The sequence below is a fragment of the Ctenopharyngodon idella genome, chromosome 2, assembly GCF_019924925.1.
Source record: "Ctenopharyngodon idella isolate HZGC_01 chromosome 2, HZGC01, whole genome shotgun sequence".
Classification (NCBI taxonomy): domain Eukaryota; kingdom Metazoa; phylum Chordata; class Actinopteri; order Cypriniformes; family Xenocyprididae; genus Ctenopharyngodon; species Ctenopharyngodon idella.
In genome coordinates, this window is record NC_067221.1 from 7,671,495 (window position 1) to 7,696,381 (window position 24,887).

At 35.2% G+C, this 24,887-nt stretch overlaps 1 protein-coding gene and 1 long non-coding RNA gene across 2 annotated transcripts in view; one reads left to right on the forward strand and one right to left on the reverse strand.

Annotated features, from left to right (window-relative positions):
* Positions 1–1,541: 1,541 nt before the first annotated feature.
* Positions 1,542–24,887, reverse strand: part of lamc1 (laminin, gamma 1) — a 79,891-nt gene continuing 56,545 nt past the window's right edge. The window contains exons 8-28 of the mRNA XM_051914681.1: positions 16,009–16,145; positions 15,746–15,868; positions 15,450–15,639; positions 13,527–13,639; positions 13,135–13,356; positions 12,708–12,896; positions 12,373–12,618; positions 10,639–10,792; positions 10,402–10,544; positions 10,111–10,289; positions 9,846–10,002; positions 8,638–8,843; positions 8,419–8,498; positions 8,187–8,324; positions 7,711–7,855; positions 7,470–7,619; positions 6,767–6,881; positions 5,308–5,507; positions 4,932–5,090; positions 4,747–4,846; positions 1,542–3,706 (exon numbers count right to left, since the gene is read on the reverse strand). Of these exons, the coding sequence (XP_051770641.1) occupies positions 3,450–3,706; positions 4,747–4,846; positions 4,932–5,090; positions 5,308–5,507; positions 6,767–6,881; positions 7,470–7,619; positions 7,711–7,855; positions 8,187–8,324; positions 8,419–8,498; positions 8,638–8,843; positions 9,846–10,002; positions 10,111–10,289; positions 10,402–10,544; positions 10,639–10,792; positions 12,373–12,618; positions 12,708–12,896; positions 13,135–13,356; positions 13,527–13,639; positions 15,450–15,639; positions 15,746–15,868; positions 16,009–16,145 (3,403 nt within the window). The 3' untranslated portion in view covers positions 1,542–3,449. The remainder of the gene's footprint in view (positions 3,707–4,746; positions 4,847–4,931; positions 5,091–5,307; positions 5,508–6,766; positions 6,882–7,469; positions 7,620–7,710; positions 7,856–8,186; positions 8,325–8,418; positions 8,499–8,637; positions 8,844–9,845; positions 10,003–10,110; positions 10,290–10,401; positions 10,545–10,638; positions 10,793–12,372; positions 12,619–12,707; positions 12,897–13,134; positions 13,357–13,526; positions 13,640–15,449; positions 15,640–15,745; positions 15,869–16,008; positions 16,146–24,887) is intronic.
* On the forward strand, positions 16,152–18,770 carry LOC127523690 (uncharacterized). The gene is made up of 2 exons (XR_007932914.1): positions 16,152–16,835; positions 16,887–18,770. It is a non-coding gene; the product is annotated as an uncharacterized LOC127523690 (long non-coding RNA).

The window sequence follows — 24,887 nt, forward strand, 5'->3', positions numbered from 1 at the left end:
AGGGAGATATTTTCTTTAAACGAATTCTCTGTTTAAGGACTACAACAAACGGCTGGTAGGAACTACAACGAGCTTCTTCCCAGTGACATCACTAACCCCAAAATTCACACAAACCCTGCCACCGAGAACACACAACAAAGGGGGGTGAGGCCATGTTATTGCAATACTAGCATGTCATAAAAGCAAGATGACAAGGTTATAATTAAACAATTAATTATACAGTTAAACTAAACTATATCAGTTCTATCTATTCATGCAGCATATATTCTCTGGCTCTGTAGGCACTTTAAGATAGTTAACTCCACATCAGCTACATAAATTAATCAACTAACCATTCAGAAACGTCCTGTTGCATATTACATGTTGTCACTTCTTCTTGTCTCTCCATCATTGTCCGACTCTGGTTTGAACATAAAAGGCTGAACATTTTCCATGAGTCAGCTTGAGGTAATCGGCGCTGCTAACACAAGCTCTTATTGCATTTAAAGGGACACACACACAAAAACGGAGCCTGTTTGCTCACCCTCAAAAAGTGACAAATTTAACATGCTATAAAAAATGATCTGTGGGGTATTTTAAGCCAAAACTTCACATACACGCTCTGGAGACACCAGAGACTTATATTACATCTTGTAAAAGTGGCATTATATGACCCCTTTAAGAAATCTTTCTTATTTTTATTAATATTGAGAATAGTTGTGCGGCTTAATATTTTTGTGGAAACCGTAATACATCTTGAATGTTATTCAACTGACAATAATAAAAATCAAATCTGCATATATTAAGTGTTCATGTCATGTACACTTTAAATGTTTTTACATACTTGAAAATAAATATCTCACAATATTTTTGGCCTCAAATGTTTGAAAACCACCGACTTTCTATAGAAATAATGATTTTTATACTGTACAAACAGTATATTCTGTCCCCTCCCCCTAAACACAGAAAACTTTCTGCATTTGTACATTTTCAAAAAACATTATTTAGTATGATTTATAAGCTGTTTTCCTCATGGGTACCAAAAAATGTCACCAAAAGGACAAATATTCCTGATATTACTATCTTTAAGCCCAAAGTATAGTACTTCGGCTGCCCGCATGATGTAATTTTCATCATCAGGAGGGTCCGCAGGATCCCTTGCTGAGATTTTGCTTGTTGTTAAATCTCTTAAACTCATTAATAATAAGAAAAATAAGTTTGTTAAAACTTTGATGATATTTTTCATTCTGATTCAGGTGTAATTTTTTCTTTTTTCTTGAGCACTTGAAAACAAAATCCACTAGATAGTGCGTATGTGCCGAATGTGTCTTTCCGCGCTCATGGTCAAAGCAGTATACTTTGAAAGGCTAAACATTTATATCTGTTGAAAATTTATAAGGGAAAAAAAAAAAAAAAAAGACGTTTCGATAACCGCAAATGAAAAGGAAAATGAAGTATACCCGGGCCTTTTTGGAGACATTTTGACCCCACAATGTAGAAAATACCTAAACCACACTCATGAATTATACAATAAAAATGAAGCAGAATCACACATTGTCGAGTCCTGTAATAACCACTGTTTATTATTCAAATGTTACGATTGATTTTACAGGCAAATGGGTATCGAGCAGAGGTGTGTCAGGTCCTGTGAGTGTGTTTGTTAATGCCTTGATTAAAACAGAGGGAAGGGAGTCTTTAAAAACCATTACACTCTCTAAAACCAAAGGATCACATAAAGACTGTGCAGCAAACACATACTCTTAACTGTAGAACAACAGATCACAAATACTTGATACATTATAAATTAAAAATACTGTTTTATACATAAACGTGTACGTGTTGCACTTATGTCCACAGTGGTAGAGAGGGGAGGTCTAGAATATGTCTGATGTTTTTTATAGTGGCACTTTCCATAGTTGAATCTCTCGATGTGACATTGTCAGCTGAGGAACTGCTAAATTCAGCAAACCTGTCCGAGTAAGACTGTAACTGAAGGAACTACTGATACGGTAACAGTAAGCAACAAACAGTGAAATGTACTAAACCATCGTTTGGACTTCAAAGACCTCTTTAACTCTTTAATGCAACATCCACATTTAGAGGATTACGTCCAAAAGTTTAGGCACTAAAAAAGATGGTTAACTATCAACACGTGATTAAGCTTCCCATCTCAAGTAAAGCAAATCATTCCGATAAATATGAAATATTAGAGACATGTGGATGTTCAGACATGTTTGGGGGTGTGCAAGTTAAAGGGTCAAGACATTATGCATCACCATCCGCTGAAAATGAACCACAAATAAAATAAATGATAGAGCTATGATGCAACACTGAGCCATGTATACAGGCAAGCGTATTATACCACAGAACATATTATATATATATATATAATTATATATATTATGCAGAAGTTTTGGCTGATTTTTGTTTTTTTTTTCTCATGAATGAGCCGATGAGGTGGCTGGTTAGATCTTGGGTTTAAAAATCAGCCGTTCCTGAATCATTTAAGCATATTTACACAAATAACAGTTCCTCAACTCTATATTATAATAATAAAAAAAGAAGAAAAAAAAAACATTCACACAAAAATATAACATTTGAAATAATTATTAGCACCAGTGTATCAGATAAAAGTCTTGCTACGCCAATGTACAAAGTTGCATAGTGTTGAGTTTTGCTCATGTTAATGTGATTTGCAGGACACCTGTAATAAGCAGCAGCGTCTGAAAAAATAAAAACAAACACCAAACACAAAACTGAAATGTCTCGCAACCATAAAATGTATGAAATCATCTGAGCCGTGCAGGGACTTCTAGTACTGAACAATTTATATACACATGAGCTGAAATACTGTATTTACGTGTACGACTCGCTCTTTTTCAGTATCAAATCTAGCACGAGGGGCGAAAGTAGATGTACATTACGAGCAAATTAAGATTCCTTCACTGTTAGCTTTGAGCGAATAGCGTTACCGATGATGATATACACTAGCTTAAGTAGCAAACTTCCTCAAACCAACGCCTTGGCTTCTGATTACGTCAAATAATTCTGGTTCTGTTGTAAAGATCAGAGAGGTTTGAGAGGAAGAGCTGGAGGTGGTGCAGTCATGTGGGTTCAAGGCCTCTAACAGCTGACTGTAGCGCACGCACACAAACACAAATACGCACAAACACACACACACACACACACACACAAACACACGCGGCTGGTGAGCGGCATTGCTTGGAGTTCTCTTCACGTAGCATTTCTGCATATAAAAAAAAAATTAAAAGCTGCTTTTGTCTTCTGTTTGTAAAACATGATTTCGAAGAAACGTGTAGAAATACAAACAAACAATAACCTAATAAAAGGAAATAAAATGCGAGTAAAAGAATTTGAAAGGAAACAAAGCCTGTTTTGGTTGAGGGTTGTGTGGGACGAGGTTGAAGAACACAGGGAGTGTAAGGCAGACGTAGCGTGTGGCGTGGAGGTTAAGGCCGCTCTAGAGACGGGGTGTTGAAGCAGCCTTCTGGCAGAGTGTTCTTGATGTCGTTGAGGTTAACGATGTCCGCTCGAATCTCTTGGATCTGGCGGTCGTAGTCGTCGATCATGTCCTCCTGGCTCTTGGCGATGTCATTCAACTCCTTCAGCTTCCTGTCCAGCTCACTTCCTGCCATCTTGTCCTTGGCTTCTTTTAGAGCGTTATCAATCTGATTCAGCTTGCTCAGATCCACCTTATCGATGTTGCCTGGAAGAGGAGCATAATTATTGCCTGAAGTTATAATTATGTGTGTTAAAACGTCACCACGTTTCACAGAACTACATTCTTCTTGCACAATATAATGGGGAAATTACATTTATTATCAATACCATTTATTATTTATATGATATTTATATATATATATATATATATATATATATATATATATATATATATATTTTTTTTTTTTTATATACTATATATCAAGGTTTTATTTTTGTATTTTCAGTTTGCAAATTTTAGTTTAAGTCTTAGTAAATATGTTATAGGTTTAATGTCATTTAAGATTTAAGTCTAATGTTTATATTTCATCATTTCAATTACCAATTTTTTTCTGTGTATTCCATATTTTATATATATACACACACACACACACACACATTTTTTTGAAGTTTAAGTTTTTCATCTGTTTATATTTTACTTTATTTCAGATTTATTTTTTAAGAACAATTTTTAACAGTTTTAGTTAAAAATAACACTGCCAATAACTGGAAAAGCTCTTGATTAGCATGACATCTTTGATCAGGCATTGAAGAAGAGGAATGGGATCTTGCATGACACAGGAAATACACATAGTTAGGACTATTTCAAGCTAGTTGAAATGCTTAAAGGTGCAGTGTGTAAACTTTAGCGGCATCTAGCGGTGAGATTGCGAATTGCAATATAGAGAAGCTACGGTGGCCAACATAGGACAAAGATGTCATCGTCTGAGACAGCAGAGAGTAGCCAGTCGAGCAAACGTGCTCTGTAGAGCAGTTTGTCCGTTTAGGGCTACTGTAGAAACATGCTAGCGCAAAATGTTGACTTAACATGTAAGGGGAACCTTGGTGTATGTAGAAACGACTCATTCTAAGGTAATAAAAACATAACAGTTCATAATATACAGTTATGTATTTTATATTGCATTTGCGTCAATAGATCCTCCTAAAATGTACACATTGCACCTTTAAAACACAGAAAAGAAAATTATTGTTTATTGTATCCATCACAAAAATGTGGAATATTGATGAACAACTAGATAGTCTTACCGAGCTGGCTTAATAATTCATTGATTGTGTTCAGCACTGTCTTGACAGCATTTTTGGCTTTTCTGGCATTGCCCTCAGCTTCTTTAGCATTATCAGATGCCTGTGAAGAACAGCAAAGTCAATAAACATACAAAGTCTGCAATGAGGTATTAAAACAAGTTGTACACAAACAGTCCATAACCCACCATGGTTGCCATCATCATGTCAACGACCGCCTCTGCTTTCTTCTTCTCTAGCTCTCTCTCAGCAGCTGTGAGCTGGTCCATCATATCGTTCACCTCTCCATCCAGTCTCATGGTGTCCTCAAAAGCTTTTTCTGCATCTGCCTTAGTCTTCGCCGAACCCTGATTAAGAAAATGCAAATCAAAGTAAGTCCACAGTTTAGTATATATAGGCACTGTTTGATGAAGAGGAGCTACATGGCTCCAAGCATCACATTTGGTGAGAATATGCAATAAATAAGTTTTCTATTTTGGAGCTGCGATGTGACTGTTTGATAAAGGTACAGACATCCCAGGACTTTATGATTGTGATGTTCTTCATCTGAAACTCAACATGTACCTTCTGTACGTCATTAGCGATTTTCTCGGCTTCCTCTGCCTTTGTCTTGGCTTCTTTAGCATCTGCAGCTGCGTTGCCTAAAGCTGCCTCTGCTCTTCGGGTCTTCTCATTGGCTTCATTAATTGTCGCATTGATTTCTGGGATTCGCCTCATGGCATCCTCAGCAGCGGTTTTGTTGTCATTCACTCTCTTGTCAAAGTCTAAAAGTGAGACACAAATATTAATAAATATCTAAATACATAAATATCCATTAAAAAAAAAAAAAAAAAAAAAAAACAAATTTACACACACACACATTTATATATATATATATATATATATATATATATATATATATATATATACATACATACATACATACATATACACACACATATATATCTACATATCTATCTATCTATCTATCTATATATATATATAAAATTAGTTCTGTCAAAATTAACATGTTAATGCATGTGGTTCATTTTTTCACTTTAATGTGTTACAAATATTCAACAGGTAACGCAGCATCCATTATTTTCCCGTCATCCTTTAGCTAGCATTACATTATATGATCACTCTCTGATTCATGCAAATGCTTTTAAACCATTCAAGCACGACAAGACACAAAAGAGAACGCAGTGTGGTACTGGTGTGCCATCTGTGTGACACACACTCGACTCGTAAGCATAGAAAGCTGCTTCAGACAGCACTTGCATGGACAAAAACACAAAACTATGCCAAAATGCCTGTTTTGTTGAGTATCCTCATAAGCACCCTCTTAAATGAGTTAAATAAAGTCTTAAATAAATACAAAATCCGCGTCATGTGCGGCAGGTCTTAAAGTGACAGCAGCCTAATAAACCTGCTACAGTCTGCCATTAATGTTAATCAAAGAATCATGTTAATCACTCACTGCTCTTAATTGAATAACTTTTGTAGCTTTAATAAAAATTAATCCATATTTTAATCTAAATTATGCAGTGAAGACTGTGAAGTGTTTGATAACTGCTTTGATTCTCTATACGTCCTACCTGTTAGATCAAATATTTAAAAATATTCTGTCTTTGTTGTTTCAACATTAATTTGGAGATTAAATGTGAAATTATTTCAATATAAAAATACAGTAGTCAACATTTGAAGTGGATCAAAACCTTTCATCAAAGTTGTCCTAAAACCTTCTTCTTAGGACAACTTAGTTCTTAGGACAACTTTGATGAACTTTTTTGATCCACTTCAAATGTTGACTACTGTGTATTACAGTAGGTGCGATTAATTACAGAAAATTTTGATTCATTAGTTAATTTTTTTAATTAATTGACAGCCCTTATATATATTATTTAAAATTTTATTTAGATCTTTATTTATTTGGATATCATTTTTATATATAATAAATAAAAAATTTTTTTATTTCTTTTCTTTTTTTTTATTATTATTATTTTAGAAAAAGATATATATAAAAGGCACCATGACCCCTCACCTCTGAGGTTGTTCAATATGTCTTTGGCCTCTTGGAAGGTAGATTTGCCTTTTTTTGCTGCCTCCTCAGCCAAAGCTTTCGCTGCGTCTGCACGTGCCAACAACTGATCGGCCGTCTGAAGAAGACAGGGGCAGAAAGTGAGTATGAACATGCTGGGTTTTTGCACCGCTGTCTTCAATGACACGACTGGCTAAAACTCTGCACTGACAAGACATTTACTGTGTTTATCATGAACATATTTACTTCTAAGAATGACAGGCAATACTGTGGGTGAACAAATATGCAATATTGTAAACATCCCCTAGTCTTAAAGTAATCATGAAAATGCTATTTATAAAATGCCAAACTTTATCAATCATCTCAAAAAGTAACTTACACTCTGAGCAGGTTTCATACCACAATGCCTGAGTTCATGGTTCAGCTCTTTCATTAAGAACATGACATTTAACTCAATCAGATTAGGATGAGACTATGGACTATGACCAGTGGTATCACTCGTCTCTCATCAGTATCATTTATGTGGCTCCTGGGCCTCATGGCATGTACTCCACTCTTACATATCACCCATGTGAAACAGCAGCTGAACTAAAAAGCAACTAAATATTCTCATCTTTTCTTATTTTAGACCACCATGACTACAATTTGAAAACTAATTTCATAGAGCAGAGACAAAACAAGTACATAAAAGTCAAATCTCATGTACCTGTTGCTCGGTCTTTCCTTTCTCCAGTAGTTTGCGGACATCTGCCTCTTTGCTCCTCAGGTCCTCTCTCAGGTCGTTGTACTCCTTCTCGGTCTTGTCTATCAGTTTGTCCAGGTCTGATGCCTCCTCCTTGATCTTATTGGCCTCATCCTGAGGGAAATTCAAGAGAATTTCATTATAGATGCATCCAAGCTGATTGTGTAAATTCAACAAGAATTAGAAAAAGTTCTGAAATCAGCACCTCTAAAGCTTTGGTGTCGACTGGAGGCAAGCTGGTCAGGTTAGCATAGATCTTCAGAGCTTTGTTTCCTGCCTCTTCTGCTTCAGCGTGTACTTTAGCAGCTTGTTTCTCCAGGGTCTTGGCCAGATCTTTTGCTTCAATATATCTGAGCACATAAGAACAGTTGTTAAGCATGACTATCTGCATATAAAAATCACTAAATATTAAAATCTTCACTAAATCACTAAATCACTAAATGTCTTAAAATCAGAATATATAATAATTTATAATACAATAATATAAAAAAATGTAAATTAAAAATGGAGAACACACATATACATACATACATATTATATACTGCATATACATATATGATATATACTAATATATAAATAATATATACACACACACACACACACACACACAAACATTTCATCATTTTGTAAGATGCTTTGGTAAGAAAGAAAGTCATATAAAATGTGATGCCCAGGACGTACTTCCTGTTGAGTTCATCAATGTCGCTGCTTGTCTTGTTTTCACCATCAAGAGCCTTCTTTAGCATATTATAAGCCTTTGTGGAAGTGTCATTGGCGTCCTTCGCAATCTTTTCAATCTGATCGGCATCTGCTTTATGTCTGTGCAAAGAGCCACAGAAAAGGTTATATAAAACTGTGTTGGGTGGTATAAAAAAGTCATATTAACACTGATTTAAATACTGTAACAACTCACTTTTCTGACAGTTTACGGGCTTCCTCTGCCAGAAGTGTCATATTATTTGGATCTCCAGAGGTTGTGGGGATTTTAATGTCCTACGGGAACAGTCAAACAGGATGAAAATTAAGAAATATTGGCAATTAAGAGACATTTTATTGGACTACAGGACCATTAGCTCAAATTGTTTGTGGAGTATTACGACATGCTCTCTTGGCGAGGTAGTAGAAATCTCACCACTTTACTGATGGCCTCCTTTGCTTTGTCCAGCTCCTCTCTAGCAGTGTTGATCAGGTCCTCTGCATCACGGACTCGGTTACGTGCTCTATCCGCCTGCGTTCCCGTGTTGTCCACTGTGTTCTTGATGTTCTGCAGTCTGTTCCACTGGTTGTTCAGGGTCTTGTTGATGTTGTTTAGACGGTCCAAAAGGCCTTTATCCACTTCTGTATGATAACAATGAAAGATAACAGAATAATTATAATGTAAAGTGAAACATTTAACACTATTAAAGTATAATCAGTCAATTTCTTTTAGTTTCTTTTTTTTTTTTTTACTTTTTTTTTTCTTATTTTATGTAGTTAATCAATATGAAGTCCTATTAAAGGATTAGTTCACTTCAGAATAAACATTTCCTGATAATTTACTCACCCCCATGTCATCCAAGATGTTTATGTCTTTCTTTCTTCAGTCGAAAAGAAATTAAGGTTTTTGAGGAAAACATTTCAGGACTTTTCTCCATATAATGGACTTTACCGGGGACCAACAGGTTGAAGGTCCAAATTGCAGTTTCAGTGCAGATTCAAAAGGCTCTACACGATCCCAGCCGAGGAATAAGGGTCTTATCTAGTGAAATGATCTGTAATTTAACAAAAAGTAAAAATATATATACTTTTTTAACCACGAATGCTCATCTTACACTTCTCTGCAATGCGCCACGCATTACATAATCACGTTGGAAAGGTCACGTGTGACGTGGGTGGAAGTGCCGACTACATCAAACGACCTTTACAAAAAAAAGGTAAAACAATGATGTTGGACGATTTTTGAAGTTTTTCGCCCTACCGCGTCACACATGACCTTTCCAATGTGATTACGTAAAGCGTGGCGCATCGCAGAGCAGTGCAAGATGTGCATTTGTGGATAAAAATCATATAAATTTTAATATTTTTTTAGAAAATGACCAATTGTTTTGCTAGATAAGACCCTTATTCCTCATCTGGGATCATGTAGAGCCCTTTGAAGCTGCAGTGAAACTGCAATTTGGACCTTCAACCCGTTGAACCCTGTTGAAGTCCACTATATGCAGAATGTTTTCCTCAAAAACCTTCGACTGAAGAAAGACAGACAAACATCTTGGATGGGGTTAAGTAAATTATCAGGAAACTTTAATTCTGAAGTGAACTAATCCTTTAAATGTCTTATATAAAAATAATGACAGACAATACCTTTGCTAGCCTGAGCCTCTTCCAGTAAGTCCATTATTGTTTTCTCTGCCTCCTTAAGTCTGTCCTCAAAGGCCTTGTCACTCACTGTATTCTCACTGTTGTCCAGACCATCAATCAAATTCTGTAGGTCAAGAAGCTTCTGTCTCTGCTGGTTCACCTGCACAGAAAGAAAACAGATGTATTAGAAGTTGTCTCTTCCGTTTTATATAAAAAACAAACAAACAAACAAAAAAAACAGTCCTGGGTTCATAAGACAACCTCATACCTTGTCTCTGACCAGGCTGTAACAGTTGGGACACTGCTGGCAGACTGGAACGGAGCGGTTGTAGAAGTAGTTTTCCTCACACATGTCGCAGCGAGCTCCCACAAAGCCTTGGTGACACTGGCAACGGCCGTCTTCTTTGCACTGTGCGGACTGAGAGCCTTCTGGGTCACAGTCACAAGCTGCAAAAACAAACCAATGGTACACGGAACAAATTGAAAATGTAAGATAAATTATACAGTAATACTGTATTTGGTAGAACTGCTGATATAGTAAAATAGCAGGAAACCGTACGTTTGCAACCCGATGAACTGAATCCAAAGAAGTTGACCTCACAGCGCTCACAGTGTTGACCTGTGACCCCAGGCTGACACTCGCATTGGCCGGTAACGATATCACACTGGCCGTTTGTGGAGCCAATAGGGTTGCAGTTACATCTGAGGAAACAAATTCAAAGATTTTAAAGGTTTTAAAAACATGTAGGTATGTTGTTTGCAATATGGTATACGAAAAGAGGGTTAGATCAAATACCTTTCACAGCCTTTGCCGCTCCTTAGGTTGTAGAATCCGGGCTCGCACGCACCGCAGTCTCTGTTAATGACGTGTGGAAGACACTGACACTGGCCCGTCACCTGAGAGCAGGTTGTCTGCCCGTCTACTGTACCGTACGGAGAACACGAGCACGCTGCAGAGGTGGAACAATAAATAAGTTATATAATAATAATAATAATAATAATATACATTAAAAGTTTGGGGTTGATAATGTTTTTGAAAAAAGTTTCTTATGCTCACCAAGGCCACATTTATTTGATCAAAAATGCAGTAAATATTGTTACAATTTAAAATAAGTATTTTCTATTTTAATATATGTAAATACTTCATTCATTCCTGTGATGCAAAGCTGAATTTTTAGCATCATTACTACAGTCTTCTGAGTCACATGATCCTTCAGAAATCATTCTAATATGATGATTTGCTGCTCAAGAAACAGTTCTTATTATTATCAATGTTGAAAACTTAATATTTTTGTGGAAACTGTGATATATATATATATATATATTTTTTTTTTTTTTTTCAGTATTCTTTGTTGAATAGAAACTTCAAAAGATCAGTATTTATTTGATACTTTTGTAACATTATAAATGTCTTTACAGTCACCTTTGCATCCTTGCTGAATAAAAGTATTAATTTCTTAAAGAAAAAAAACACCCAAACTTTTGAATGCTAGTGTGTCTATATCCTAGTGAAAAATAAACATACTAATATGTATTTGAAATACATTTATTTAATGCTAAGTATACTACTTATACATTTATATATTTATGTATTTAATAAAAATACCCTGCAATTGTACTTTTGGTATACTAAACTGGTATACTTAAAATCTGCTAAATTGGAACAACTAATTTTGTACTTTTTGAAGTAGTGCTGAGGTCCAACTAAAGATTTACTTATATATTTACTTACAGTCAAACCAAAATTTATTCAGACACCTTGAACATTTAATTCATTAATACAGTTTAATCACTATAGTTTAAAAAATGGTAATAAAATATGACAAGATCTCAGAGTTAAACTGTGTCAGAAAAAATAATCTTAATTATGTCAGATAACACTTAAGCAAAACATGTTCTGGTCAAAGTGTCTGAATAATTTTTGGTTCCAAATTTTTATCAATTTTACTGGTAGTCCACTGTATGAAGAATTTTTGGGTATAATATGTCATAGTTTACTTTATTTTGCTATCCTCACTTACATAAATGAACTATAGTGTCTTGCACCCACTAGTAAAAATATATCAAAAATGTCTGAATAATTTTCGGTTTGACTGTATATAAAACTATATTACTTGTATAGTATATTTGATTGTGCTAAAGTGGAACTATTGAAAGTATACTTTAGGTAAACTTTAAATATCTTGCATTTAAAGACAAATATTATTCAAAGTTCATACAATCCTTATCAATAGTGACATTAAAACACATTTTAGGCTTTATATTAAGAAATGTGCATTGTGCACAAGTAGGACTCCAAATAAAGTTTAATTATAATTTTTATATCAGTAAGTCTTAAGTGATATGTCAGTAAATATGTTAATATATTTGAACTATACTTAGTATGAAATAAATGTATTTTAAATATATTACTTTCTTACTATGGTATATACTAAAAAAAGAAGCTTATTCCTTTAAGCTGGCACAACCTTGTTTTTCTAGCTCTGAGAAAGTAAAAAAAACCAAAACACTTTGTTCCTGTTTAACTCACGTTTGCATTTGTCAGCTACGTTTGTGGCACGGGCATCGCCGTAGAAACCTTCTTTGCAACGGTCGCAAAAGACGCCGGCGGTGTTGTAGATGCACTTGAGGCATTCGCCCGACTCTCGGTTACAGTTGCCCACAGCGTTGGGGTCGATGTTGTTATTGCAACTGCAGGCCCGGCATGCCCTGACTGGACCTTTCTCACCAAGAGGGTCCCCGAAGAAGCCGTCGTCACATAGTTCACATCGCTTACCTGGAGAGTGTTAAAGTTTGGATGATTATGTGCTGTAATATTTACATACTGTATAAGCTTTAAACAGATTGAATGCTATGAGTCTGTACCTGTGGTTCCAGTTGGGCAGTTTGTACAGACCACCTCTTTGGTCTTGGGCACCACAGCACACGTGGCACCTGCTGGGCAGGGACAGGGTTTACAGTCTGAAGAAGAGCCAACCGTGGAGTCACCATAGAACCCATCCTTACACCTCTCACAGCTCATGCCGGCGGTGTTGTGCTGGCAGTTACACATTCCTGCAAGTACAAAACAAAGACACATTGTAATACCACACATCACCACAAGATGGCAACATTATACAAACATCAAAGCCAAAAGTAACACTAGTACTACTCTGATTATTGCTGCAGTTTAGTATGTATATAGTGGAGTTTGGGTGGATCCTGCCGGCTTGAGTCTCCTGAGAGCAGATAAGTAAATGATATATCAACACTATGGCAATGCAATACAAATAAGTCAGTTGTGATGGCAAACCTGTCACAGGGTCACAGGTGTCACTGTGTCCGTTGCAGTTGCACGGCTCGCAAGAGCTAAAGCGGCCCAGCTCAGGTCGGCTCCTCCTGTATCCCAGATCACACTTCTCACAATGCTGTCCCACGTAACCCTGAGGACACGTACACTTCTCAACCCAACGAGCTGGAGTTCCAGTGCCACGGCGGGCGGTCACAAGGGACACGTTGTCTAAATAACCAGCACCTACAGCAGAAATATAATTAAGTTAGTTAAAGTATCAGTTAAGATTAGCTTAAGAGTCTCGCAACAGAACTCAAGGTCATCATAATCAAACAGAATTCAAAACATTTATATTTTGTCTTCATAGAGCGACTAAAAACAAAAGCTTTTCTTTAGTGAATTAGTAGACATACTTCTTGCACTGTAGGTTCCACGAATCATAACAGAAGTCAGATTGTGCAGGAGTTTCTGGAAGTCGGCATGTTTCATTGGGGGTCTCCAAGGGTAGTCCGTGGTGTCATGGAGTCTGAATGACGAAATAGATGATATTTAACATTACAAGCAACTGGACAGCAGATAAGCTATTATGTGCTTAAATCAATTGATTTGCAAAAGATTGATTTGACAATGAAATCTAAATATTTCATCTTTACAGCACAAATAAGTCTTAAAGGGGTCATGAACTGCATTGTTCTATTGTTTTCCTGGGGTGCACTTATAATGTTAGTATGATTTTTACATCAAAAATTGTCATAATTTAGAAATAAAAGGTATTTTTCCTACCCTGATTTTAGCCCTCTGATTTGAACGCTCTGTTTTAAGGGGCGTGGCAGTGTAAACGCCCACTGCTGTGATTGGCACATTTGCTGAACATCTTTGCTGAACTTTTAGCACGTTTTTACTATTACAGCTCTCAAGGTTAACTAATTGTGAAAAGTGTTGATTATAGCATTACATTTAAATCTATGGCATTATATTTAGATCGTGGCATAAAAGGTTGCAGTGATAAGCATGAAGCCGATCACAGACATGTTGAGCGCAGTGATCTCGTCATTGCAACTCAATTTCTGCACACTAACGAATGCTTTCATCATAACTAACAGTGCAAACATGATGCAAATAAGAGATTTGTTGAATAAACGGGAGATTTGGCGCATGTCCAGAACTCAGTCACTGATAAACTCGTGCTGTTTGATTGACAGCTCCAGCGATTGTAAAGGGAGCGTTCTTTGATCGCTTTCTATATATAATTTAATCACCGTTTAAATAACAGATTATTTTCATTCTACTAAGAGAAACAATGTGAAGTTGACCGTTTAGTCACTGGTTTGATTTCCTGACACAAAGACAAAGAACATCTGACTGTAATTAACACAGTTACTTACATGTTGTGGCATTACTGTCAAGTCCATATCGGAAAAGTCTGTTTGCAAAGCCTGCACCGAAATGCGATTGATTTACCAAAGAATCCACCGTGAAATGTACCGAATACAACTAAATATAGCTCAACTGAGACATTACATTGTTGAACATAAATAACCATATTCCTAGCATTAGGATCCTTTGAAAGGTAAATGTTATTTTTGTCCTGTTATAGTGATCTTCTCTCCTCGTCATCTTACTAACATGCCAGTGGGCGGGGCTAACGTTGCACTGATGAAGTTGATTTCTTCTGCGGAGGTGGTGTTTCACCTATCTTTTAGGCACATTCAACAACGAGTCATTATCTGGGCTTGGTTACAATAAAAGCTGTTTTTGGACTAACAAGGAAGTTTTCAGTTCTGAAACTTACAGGATATTCTTTTAGTATGATGACCTCTTACATAACAAAAGCTCAAGGAAATTTTGATTTCTCAGTTCATGACCCCTTTAAAATGTAACATTAATGCATGCAATTAACTTCAATGTATTTTGATGCATTCGACAAGTATATAAATGTATAAATTTACAACATTAACTTTTTATTTATTTAAAACAGTTATTTTAATAACTTATTTTATCTTTATTACAGTAAAATAAATAAAGGAATTTACTATTTTATTTATCTTTCTATTTATTTAAACAGTTATTTTAAATAGTAATAATATTTATTATTTATATATTTAATATTGTTTGATCAAAAAGATATAGCCTTGGTGATCATCTTTCCAAAACATTTAAAAAAAAAAAAACAAACAAACTTATTTTTATTTATTTATTTGAAAATACAGAATGGCCACTAGAGCCATTATAGAATATTTGAATGTGTTGATGTTTAAGAAAAGAAATTGAGAGATTCATTGCAATTAAATATTTGAATTGAATACTTGTTCCAATTTTAAACTCAAAGGCTTCACCTGAACACAAAGGTTTGTGTCTCCTCTCCTGGGTAGGAATTGCCCTGGGCAATAAGCGGCACACCAACACGAAGCCCCGCCCCCTCCAGCACAACATCCTCTGCTGACAGTCGAGCGTCATGTCTCTGAATCCTGAAGTTCAGCGTGAGGTTCTGACCATAGCTCAGCAGTTGATTACCAAGAAATTTCTCTACAGAAACAAAAAAGAAAACATCCCAGGTGATTAGACCAACACATGTCTTACTGTCAATCAATGTTCAGTTATCACACAGAGGAAATTGCATCCGTTATTATACCTGGAGCCACAAAGTAGATGGGGAAGTAGTCTTCTGAGATAAGCGAGATCTCTCGAGAGGTGGGTGACCACTGCACAGGAACACTGGAGCCGTCTCTCTGCTGTCCTTTCCAGCCCTCATCATCTATTCAGTGACATATATAACACATTCTACTCATTCTCCATGTTACAGTCCTTTGGTTGATTTAACAGTGGCACATTTGTTGACAACCACATTCAAGAAATTAGTATAAATAGGGTGTTGACTACTGGATGGATGCTCACCCCTGTCAAAGACGGAGGTGATTTTGTGCACGCTGTAGCCATCAGCGCTGTCACACACAGTGGAATGCTGGAAGCAGAAGCATGGAGTACATCCCTGAGGATTCTGGGGGTCCAGGTTGAAGTAGCCCAGTTTACACCTGAGAGTAAGATGCAAAAGTTTATCAGCAATGAGACAGGATGGCTGATTAGTTGATTGGTAAAGCTGACTAGTTGGTTTTTGTCAGGTTTATGTGAGGGGTGTTCAAAACCTGCAAAACCTACAGTATCTTGCAGAGTTTAGCTCCAACCCCAATTAAACACACTTGACACACTTGAACCAGCTAATCAAGGCAGATGTGTGGAGGCAAGTTGGAGCTAAACTCTGCAGGACAGTGGCCCTCCAGGAGCAGGTTTGGACACCCCTAGTTTATGTAGAATTTTAGTCATTAGGGTTAGTCATTAATTACTCACCCTCATGTTGTTCCAAACCCGTAAGTCTTTCGTTCATCTTCGGAGCACAAAAGAAGATCTTTTTGATGAAATATGAGAACGCTCTGTCCCTCCATAGACAGCTACACAACTGACACTTTGACGCTTCAAAAAGTTCATAAAGAGATTGTAAAACTAACCCATATGAATTGAGTGGTTTAGTCCAAATTTTCTGAAGAGACTTGAGCTTCCGCAAGAACCAATGAGGTTCATTCTCATGTTACGCAGCACGTTTGAGCTTCCTCAAGAACCATGAGGTTCATTCTCATGTTACGCAGCACGTTTAAGCTTCCTCAAGAACCAATGAGGTTCATTCTCGTGTTACGCAGAACGTTTGTGCTTCCTCAAGAACCAATGAGGTTCATTCTCATGTTACGCGGCACGTTTGAGCTTCCTCAAGAACCAGTGAGGTTCATTCTTGTGTTACGCAGCACGTTTGAGCTTCCTCAAGAACCAATGAGGTTCATTCTTGTGTTACGCGGCACGTTTGAGCTTCCTCAAGAACCAATGAGGTTCATTCTCATGTTACGTGGCACGTTTGAGCTTCCTCATGTTGTATTATATCAAGAAAATGCAATTACCCTGCCTCCTTGTTTAGATTTTGGAAGTCTGTTGCTACACATTTGGCCAATGTATTAAAAATTAGGCATTGCTTACAATATTATTATTATTTATTTTTGTTTGTTTCTAAGAAATGTATTATACTGTATGGCCAGAGATGTACAGTTATTGTTGGATATGTGTGTTGTTCTATGTGTGTGCGCTCAAGGACACAGAGAACTGTGGTTCTACTCCTAGAACCTTATAACGACATCAGCCATCTTGGCTGAGTTTACTGGAGTTCAAGGACACAAAAGCCAGACAGCTTGCACCTGCGAGGCCTTGAGAAGGATCTGGAAACTTTAGGAAAGTTACAACGTACGTCAATCAAGAAGATAACCAAACGTCTGCAATAAACAACAGGAGTATAAAAGACTGATGAGTTGATTGCCTCTTCGGATACTGATACGTCAGTACCCCCGACACCTAGAAGCCCAGAGCTGAGGACAAGAAACCCCAAGCTGAAGATGGGAAGCCCAGAGCTGACTACACCTTTGACTCACAAGAGTGATTACTGTATATTATACCTTAATGATGAAGTTTTATTTGCCTTTACATTTTTGTTTATTATAAAAAAAAAAAAGTAACCAATTAAAAGAAATTTAATTGATTACAAAAGCTGCCTACCTTGGCTTGATTTTGTAGTGTTTTAAGACTTTGAACAAGAATGTGCCACAGAGGAGTCTTCTGACCAAATTGTAAGTAATTTTAAATGCTTATAATTTAGGCCAGACTCAACTTACTTTACCTAACCTGAGAATAATAAATAATAAGGTTAAAGGTGTTAAGATCAAAATACACACCGAAAAACATGGCGCCCAACGTGGGGCATTGATCCATCAACCCCTGGCCACGGTCGATCGAGCAATGCTTTCCCATTCGCTTCCGCACTCGTGCGCTTGAGTTTTAGATGTAAAAACTTGGGAAGCTAGTGAATCACCAGGTAACCTGTAAGACCCAAAATGTAAATAATCTAGAGGGATTATTTATAGACGGCCCAGAAAGGGTTGAACGCGTGTAGAACAGATAACTTTACGAGCCAGGGAGCCGTAAAGGTTAAGAAAGCTGTAGGAGAGACAGAAAGTCTCACATGGCTAGCCTCAGAGAATGAGAGGCAGAGACGAGCTAAAGATAAGACCTGTTAGTGAAGGACGCTTTGCTCATGGCAGGGAGAGCCCAGCAAAAATCCAGCAATGTGTTTAGGCTCATCCATGAGAAAGAAAAATTAGCCTTTCGAGCAGACACACCGGTTCTAGAAATGGAACGTGGCTCCTGTGACAGACCAAAATGGTCAAAACTTAAAGACTGAGGTAGGTCTAGCAGCTATACAAGAAGAAAAAGTGGAAATGGGGAAAATGTGTACCTGTGATAAAATTACAGTATAAGGCTCATAGAAAAGGAAAATGTGATAGGTACTGTTGATACATAAAGCTAAAGAAAATGTTTTACATTCTTATAGGTGTGGTAGAGTGCCAAAAAGAATACTATCAGAACGCTAGAGGCTAAAAGACTGGAAAACAATAGTTGTGATAACTGATAACTTTTCTTTTAATAGAAAGTTAAAGAATAGTTAAAAAGGAGTAATAATATTGTAGTATTGAAAGAATATAATTTGAATTTCCAGACAATGAAGATAATGGAAGATAGACTGTTAACAATAAACTTATTAAAAAAAAAAAAAAACACAACAACAATGCAAAGTAGTAGGAACTATAAAAAAAAATCATCTGAGAAAAGATGATGTGCCAGGGCCCTCTCAGCCATCCGCACTTCAGTATGAGAAGCCTGAAATAGGGAGAGATTTACAAGAGTCAGGGTGAGACAGAGCCAGAGGAGTTAGAGCTTGTATTCAGAGCTTGAATTTGACTCTGATACCGTTGATATAGTGAAAGCAGAGAATGTGATATATTATATTAAAACTACTGTATATAATAGTTGAGGTAAAAGTAACACTTTAAATATTGAATGATTAGCCTGAGGTTAAAGATGGAAAACAAATATTCTGATATAGTGAGAAAAGAGATACTTAAGAGATACTTAAGAAAAGAGGGGCAAAGAAAGTTGTGCCTAACAGAAATTTGACTTACGGACAGATAAAGTCAGCCCGGTGTTCACCCTTAACCGTATTGCTCAAACCGAGGGTCTAAAATGGGAAACAGATTTTAATGCACTAGGAACTATAGGTGAAGAAGTAACTAAAGTTTTAGATCTATTGTCATTAAAAACAAAAAAAAAATGGATTCTGAAAAGAGAGTTAGAGAAAGTAAGATGCCAGCAAGAATATCAAAAGCCAAGAGAGTGTTAAAACTGGCAGAGAGAATTTTCAGAGCCCAGATAAAGAGTTGGAAAAAGACCAAAGTAACAGTGGGATTTTGATGATCCCAGTCTGGATTTTAACCCCCGGAGTTCAATGATGAACAGAATAGTGTACAAGAAAGAATATTGGAATTATAATTGTAAATATAACTGGGGTTAGTTATATTTTGTCAGTAAATCAGTAAGAGTTAAAGGGAAAGGACATTAAAACTTATGTGGACAGGGGTCGAAGATGAGTCGAAGATGCCCCTGCAAGACAGACCTCTATCAACTGAAGTTTAATTAAAATAATGGAATTAATATAATAAATTAAACAGGTTATTATTGAGAAATATTAATGGATAAAAGAAAAGTGACATTGAGATAAGTAATAACTAAATTTTTAAATTACACTTATAGACTGATTGTTGAAAAATACCAGAAAAATAAAGGGCAATAAATTGAAAGAAAGAAAAGCTGAAGCTTAGCACCATCTCAGTTTATAACATGACAGTACAATCTAGAGAGAGTTAAGAAAAGTTAAGAAAAAGATTTAAAAAAACCAAATCAACAGAAGATTAAAAAAAAAAAAAAAAAAAAAAAAAGTAAATTTGGGAGAAAAGTGCCATAGTCTATACAGTGATGGGAGAAAAGGCTACAAAACATGCTGTATAGCCTAATATATTGCAAATCTAAGGATACTTTAGTCCTGAATAAAAAAGGAAATAATAACTACAGAGGGAAAAAATTGCTAATACAATAGAGTAACTTAAAACAGTGATTAGCAGTCCAATTAAGTTTAGGAAAAAAAATAAGATTGAGAGTAGAAAACAGAGGCTACTTGAGAATGATTGACTAGAAAAGCCTAGAAAAGTTTAAAAAAGGGAGAGACTGAAATACCACAGGTTTTCTACAGAAAAACTTTGCTACCACAAGGTAAGAAAGAATATAATTTTTTATTTTGCTATTTAAGTAAAATATGGAATTACTGTTATAATGGGTTATAAAATTTATTAGCAGTAAGAAATTAGTTTAATGCTTTGAGCTGAAGGAAAAATCCATGATAGAAAAACAGAATAAGAGATGGAAAACTGATCTTAAATAAATTTAGATAACAATGTTAGGTCTATACATAAGAAATTTAGGAAAAGGAAAATGCTTTTACTTTAAATAATAATAATTATTAATATTATTAGATTAAAAGTTATTTTAATTTGTGAGCTAGGTTTTTTAATAGTAGAAAGTTTTAAAGGAGTTTAAATGTCCATCCTTTCATCCTTCCAGCCTCTCAAGTTAGCCAAGGAAACACTCAGGATGGATGGTAGCTGAAATGTGTATTTAATCATTTGATTTTGAAGTCTTTTATAAAGAATAAAATGTTTAAAAGCTGTAGAGGTTGTACTCAAATTGCTTAGGAAGTAAAGTTTGAGGATACATATAAAAACAATGATTAATGATTTAAAATGAAAAAATTATTAATGATTGATGTGGTTGAGTTTTTAGTATTTTGGAATTTGACAAATACACAGTTTATAAAATATTATAAAATATAATACTGAAGGTGCCTGATGGTAAAAGAAGTTATAAATTATATAGTTTAATGGGTTACATTAAAATTGGGATATGTCGAATGGTGAAGCCTATTCACACTTAAAAGAGGATGATGAAACTGGACAGAATTAAGCAGAAGATGTGTTAGTGCAATTAAAGCAGATTTTCTAATGTATACATTAAACAATAGAACATTAGACAATAGATTTGAATATTGATACAATAGGATATCAATAATAGAAAAAGACATACCTGTTTGAAAAGAAACTGGCAATAAAGAAAATCCACTGTGCTTGATTGTTTTTGTTAATAAAATGTTAGCAGTCCTTTGTAAAAGATATTCCAAGCTGAAAAGTTCGGACTGAGGTTAGAAGTAGATGCAGCTGTAAACAGCTCATATGATGAAGATTTAAAAAGTGCCTCAAATACAAAATTTTTGCGCAAAAAACAAAAATAATGCTGAAATGTAGAAACATCCAGCCAATAAGAACCAATTTTTGTGGGATAAATTATTAATTTTAAATAACTATAAATGTAGCAGGAATGTGGCTTTTAGTTGATTTTACTGTACAACTGATTGTACAATTGACCAAAGCTTTTGAATGCAAAAGAATAAAAAAGTAGCAATAATAATTTCTGCTATAAAGAACAGATATATCTCTGTTGCATGTAAATACAACATTGGAAGAATCGAGCCAATGTGAGAAAAAATATAAGAATGTTACTGTAGGAAAATCTACAAGTTTGTATTACAGAAAAGTGGAAAAATATATTTAATATTACATAAAGGAAGATCATTTGGATTTGGCAGAAAATGCAAGTTATAAAACATATTGGCACTGAAGAAGAGCGTCACCAAATGTATTGAAATTAAATGAAATAAGGAATACCTAATTGGTTTAAAACAGGCAACAGTAAACATTGAGACAAATTCCTAAGATACATTTTTTAATTAAATATAAAATGATGAAAACAGCTGAAAATTATGGGATAGTTATATATGTATACAATGGTATGAAGAATCCACTAGGTAAACTAGAGTCCACTGGAAGATATATGAAGTAAATGAGGGGTAAATATTGTAAAAGCCGAAAACCCTCAATGATATTAGTATTACAGACTAAAACAACAAGATGTTTTGGGGAGGATTTTCAGATAGAGATGTATGAGTAGAGGAAGGCAGTACTTAAACACGTGATTATACACTGTAAAACGAAAAGGGACTTTATAAACCTAAAGAAACATTACTGGAAACTAAAATTTTGTAGATAAGAAGGAAAAGTATATATATATTTGTTTAAAAGCTGGAATCATTTTGGAAAAGGGAAAGAGAAGGTAAACACTATAGCAACATTGGTCAGACTTGCCAAAGTTTAACATTCATGACAAAATAAATATACTGAATTGTGTAAGAATGTAATTTTAGAAAATCTAACAGAGACAAATCCTAAAAATCATAATAAAGTTAAGATTATGATGCTTATGTGGTAATATTGAAACAAACATTTTGAAAACTATTAATTACTGTGAAGTAATCAGGTAGAAGAATATTCTAGCATAAGAAAATTAATTTTATGTGGTGATATAAAACAGTAAGGATACTGTAAGATAATGCATGGACAGCATAATATTACCTCGTGCTTGCAGTAAGAGTTAGAAATGAAAATGATTGTCTAAATAAATTAATAAACAACATAATAAAAATAATTGAATAAATATGCCAACACTTAAATATAGAATGTATGTTAATATTAGTGGAATACTTCATGGTTGAGAAGAAATATATGTTGACAGAAGTATATGGACAGTATATTATTTGAGAAAACATTTTTGTGCACAGAATTTAAAAAGTGACAATATGCAGAAACCTTGAAAGAGTAATATTAATCAATGGATAAGTATGATGATAGCATATAGAGCATATAGGCCAATAATATTTAGAGAGAGTCATTTAAAATAGATGATGGAAATTAAGGAAAATATATGCCTCACTATCTATTATATTAGATTGTAATATATTCTCATATGTAGAAAGAAGATAAAGAGAAGATTTGGACTATAACGACTGAAAAGAGAGAAACTGGACAAGGACGGTCAATAAACTGAGAAAGCAGCCAAAACTATAGTTAATTATGTATGTTATTATAGCATACAACATAATTAAATGAATAATTGAAAATCAGCTTATTATAAATAAGATGTGTTAGTAGACATATTGTAATATTTGAAATGACAAGTCATTTTGCTGTGATGGATGCAGGCTTATCATACCGGTGTATGAACACAGCAAGAGAACAGATAAGGAGGACAAACAAGCTCTCATTAGAAACCAAGAGCACTGAACGGCTTTGACTGAGTCTGGAACCCCTGAAAGAAAGGGCAGAAGTAGCATAAGGAGTCCTATATAGTGTGTATATGCTTCTTATTCAGTTATAAGATAAACTATGATAGCAAGCAATGACAGCACTGCTTCCAGCAGCACTGAGACCTTAGCTGGGGTCAGTGAAACACTTTAGGAAATCCTGGAACTCAGGAGAGCTTTAGGGGGAGAACTCTTGACAAGACGATTTAATTTCTGGGGTGTGTTTTGAGGATTACAAAAGTATAAGATGCCACCAGATACTGATGTACCAAAGGATGAACCTTATAATGGGGATTTATTTAAAGATCTATTATAAGAAATTACTTTATTAAAAGTATGGTTTATGCTTTAAATACTTGGAAGTCGTTATGTGAATTAGAGACATGAATATATAGTATAGGCAGCGGCTGTCGGCACTTGGTGTAATAGCAATTAGATTCTCTTTGCATGTGTGAAAATAGCATATTTCCTTAGTGTAAAGTCACTACATATAGTATATTAAGGAAGTTAAACTATGTGTTATGGTAACTGAAGATGAAACTCTATGATTGTAGTACAGGTTATAAGATAAATTTGTAAATTTTTGAATTTAAAATATGAAAGGCTTAAATTATGGTAAATTTTAAGCTTGGGAGACAAATTTTGTTTACAAAATTGACAATGGGAACCTTACAGAAACAAACTGATTTTTGATATAGAATGTATAATTTATGTTTGAATATAATTCAGAAAAATATCAGAAAGACTACTGTTGATACAAAGGTTTAATTACTGGATTGTTTTGAAAATAATGAATGTACTGAATGAATAATGAATGAACTAGAGAAACCCTTTTGTAATATATTATTTGTAATGTGCATATTTACTATGTATTATATGTAAATGCTCAAGAAATGATTACTGAAATAAGTGCAACAATTTTGAATGGAATTAATTGCTTGAAAATATTTCACCCAGAGTTTGGCAATTAGATATTTACAAAGTGATGAATAAGGAACCTTTTGCAACTTTTGTTTGAATTGGTTAAATGTATGGGGTATTTTAATTTGTAGTTGGAGCAAGAAACATCACCCCAGATACTAATTTTGTGCCCAAAAGATCCGAGGGAATGCAGACGGCCCAAGTTTCCAAGGTACATGGCCTGGAAGCTCAGATCCCCTTTGGCTTCTGCAAACTGTCTGAGCCAGGGGAGGAGCCGCACCTTCCTTTGGGAGGACCTGAAGTGTGCTTGAAGTAACTAATGGATTCTTTGTAGGATCCAAATTTGGCTTATACTTGAAAATCAAGCAGAGCACAAAGTTTTGCCCTTAAATGATACTGTACGGAGAAATATAATTGATTATTAAAATTATGGGAAGCAGAAAACTGGGTGGAATGTTACATGAATGTGTTACTAACCAAGGAGTTTAAGAATTATGAACGAATGTACATGTTACTGTTAAAATTTGAAGTGAACAACGTTTGTGTGCCACAACTATGCTTGAGAATGTTGAATAACGAGTCAGGATAATTGCATGAAGGGGGTGTTGTATTATATCAAGAAAATGCAATTACCCTGCCTCCTTGTTTAGATTTTGGAAGTCTGTTGCTACACATTTGGCCA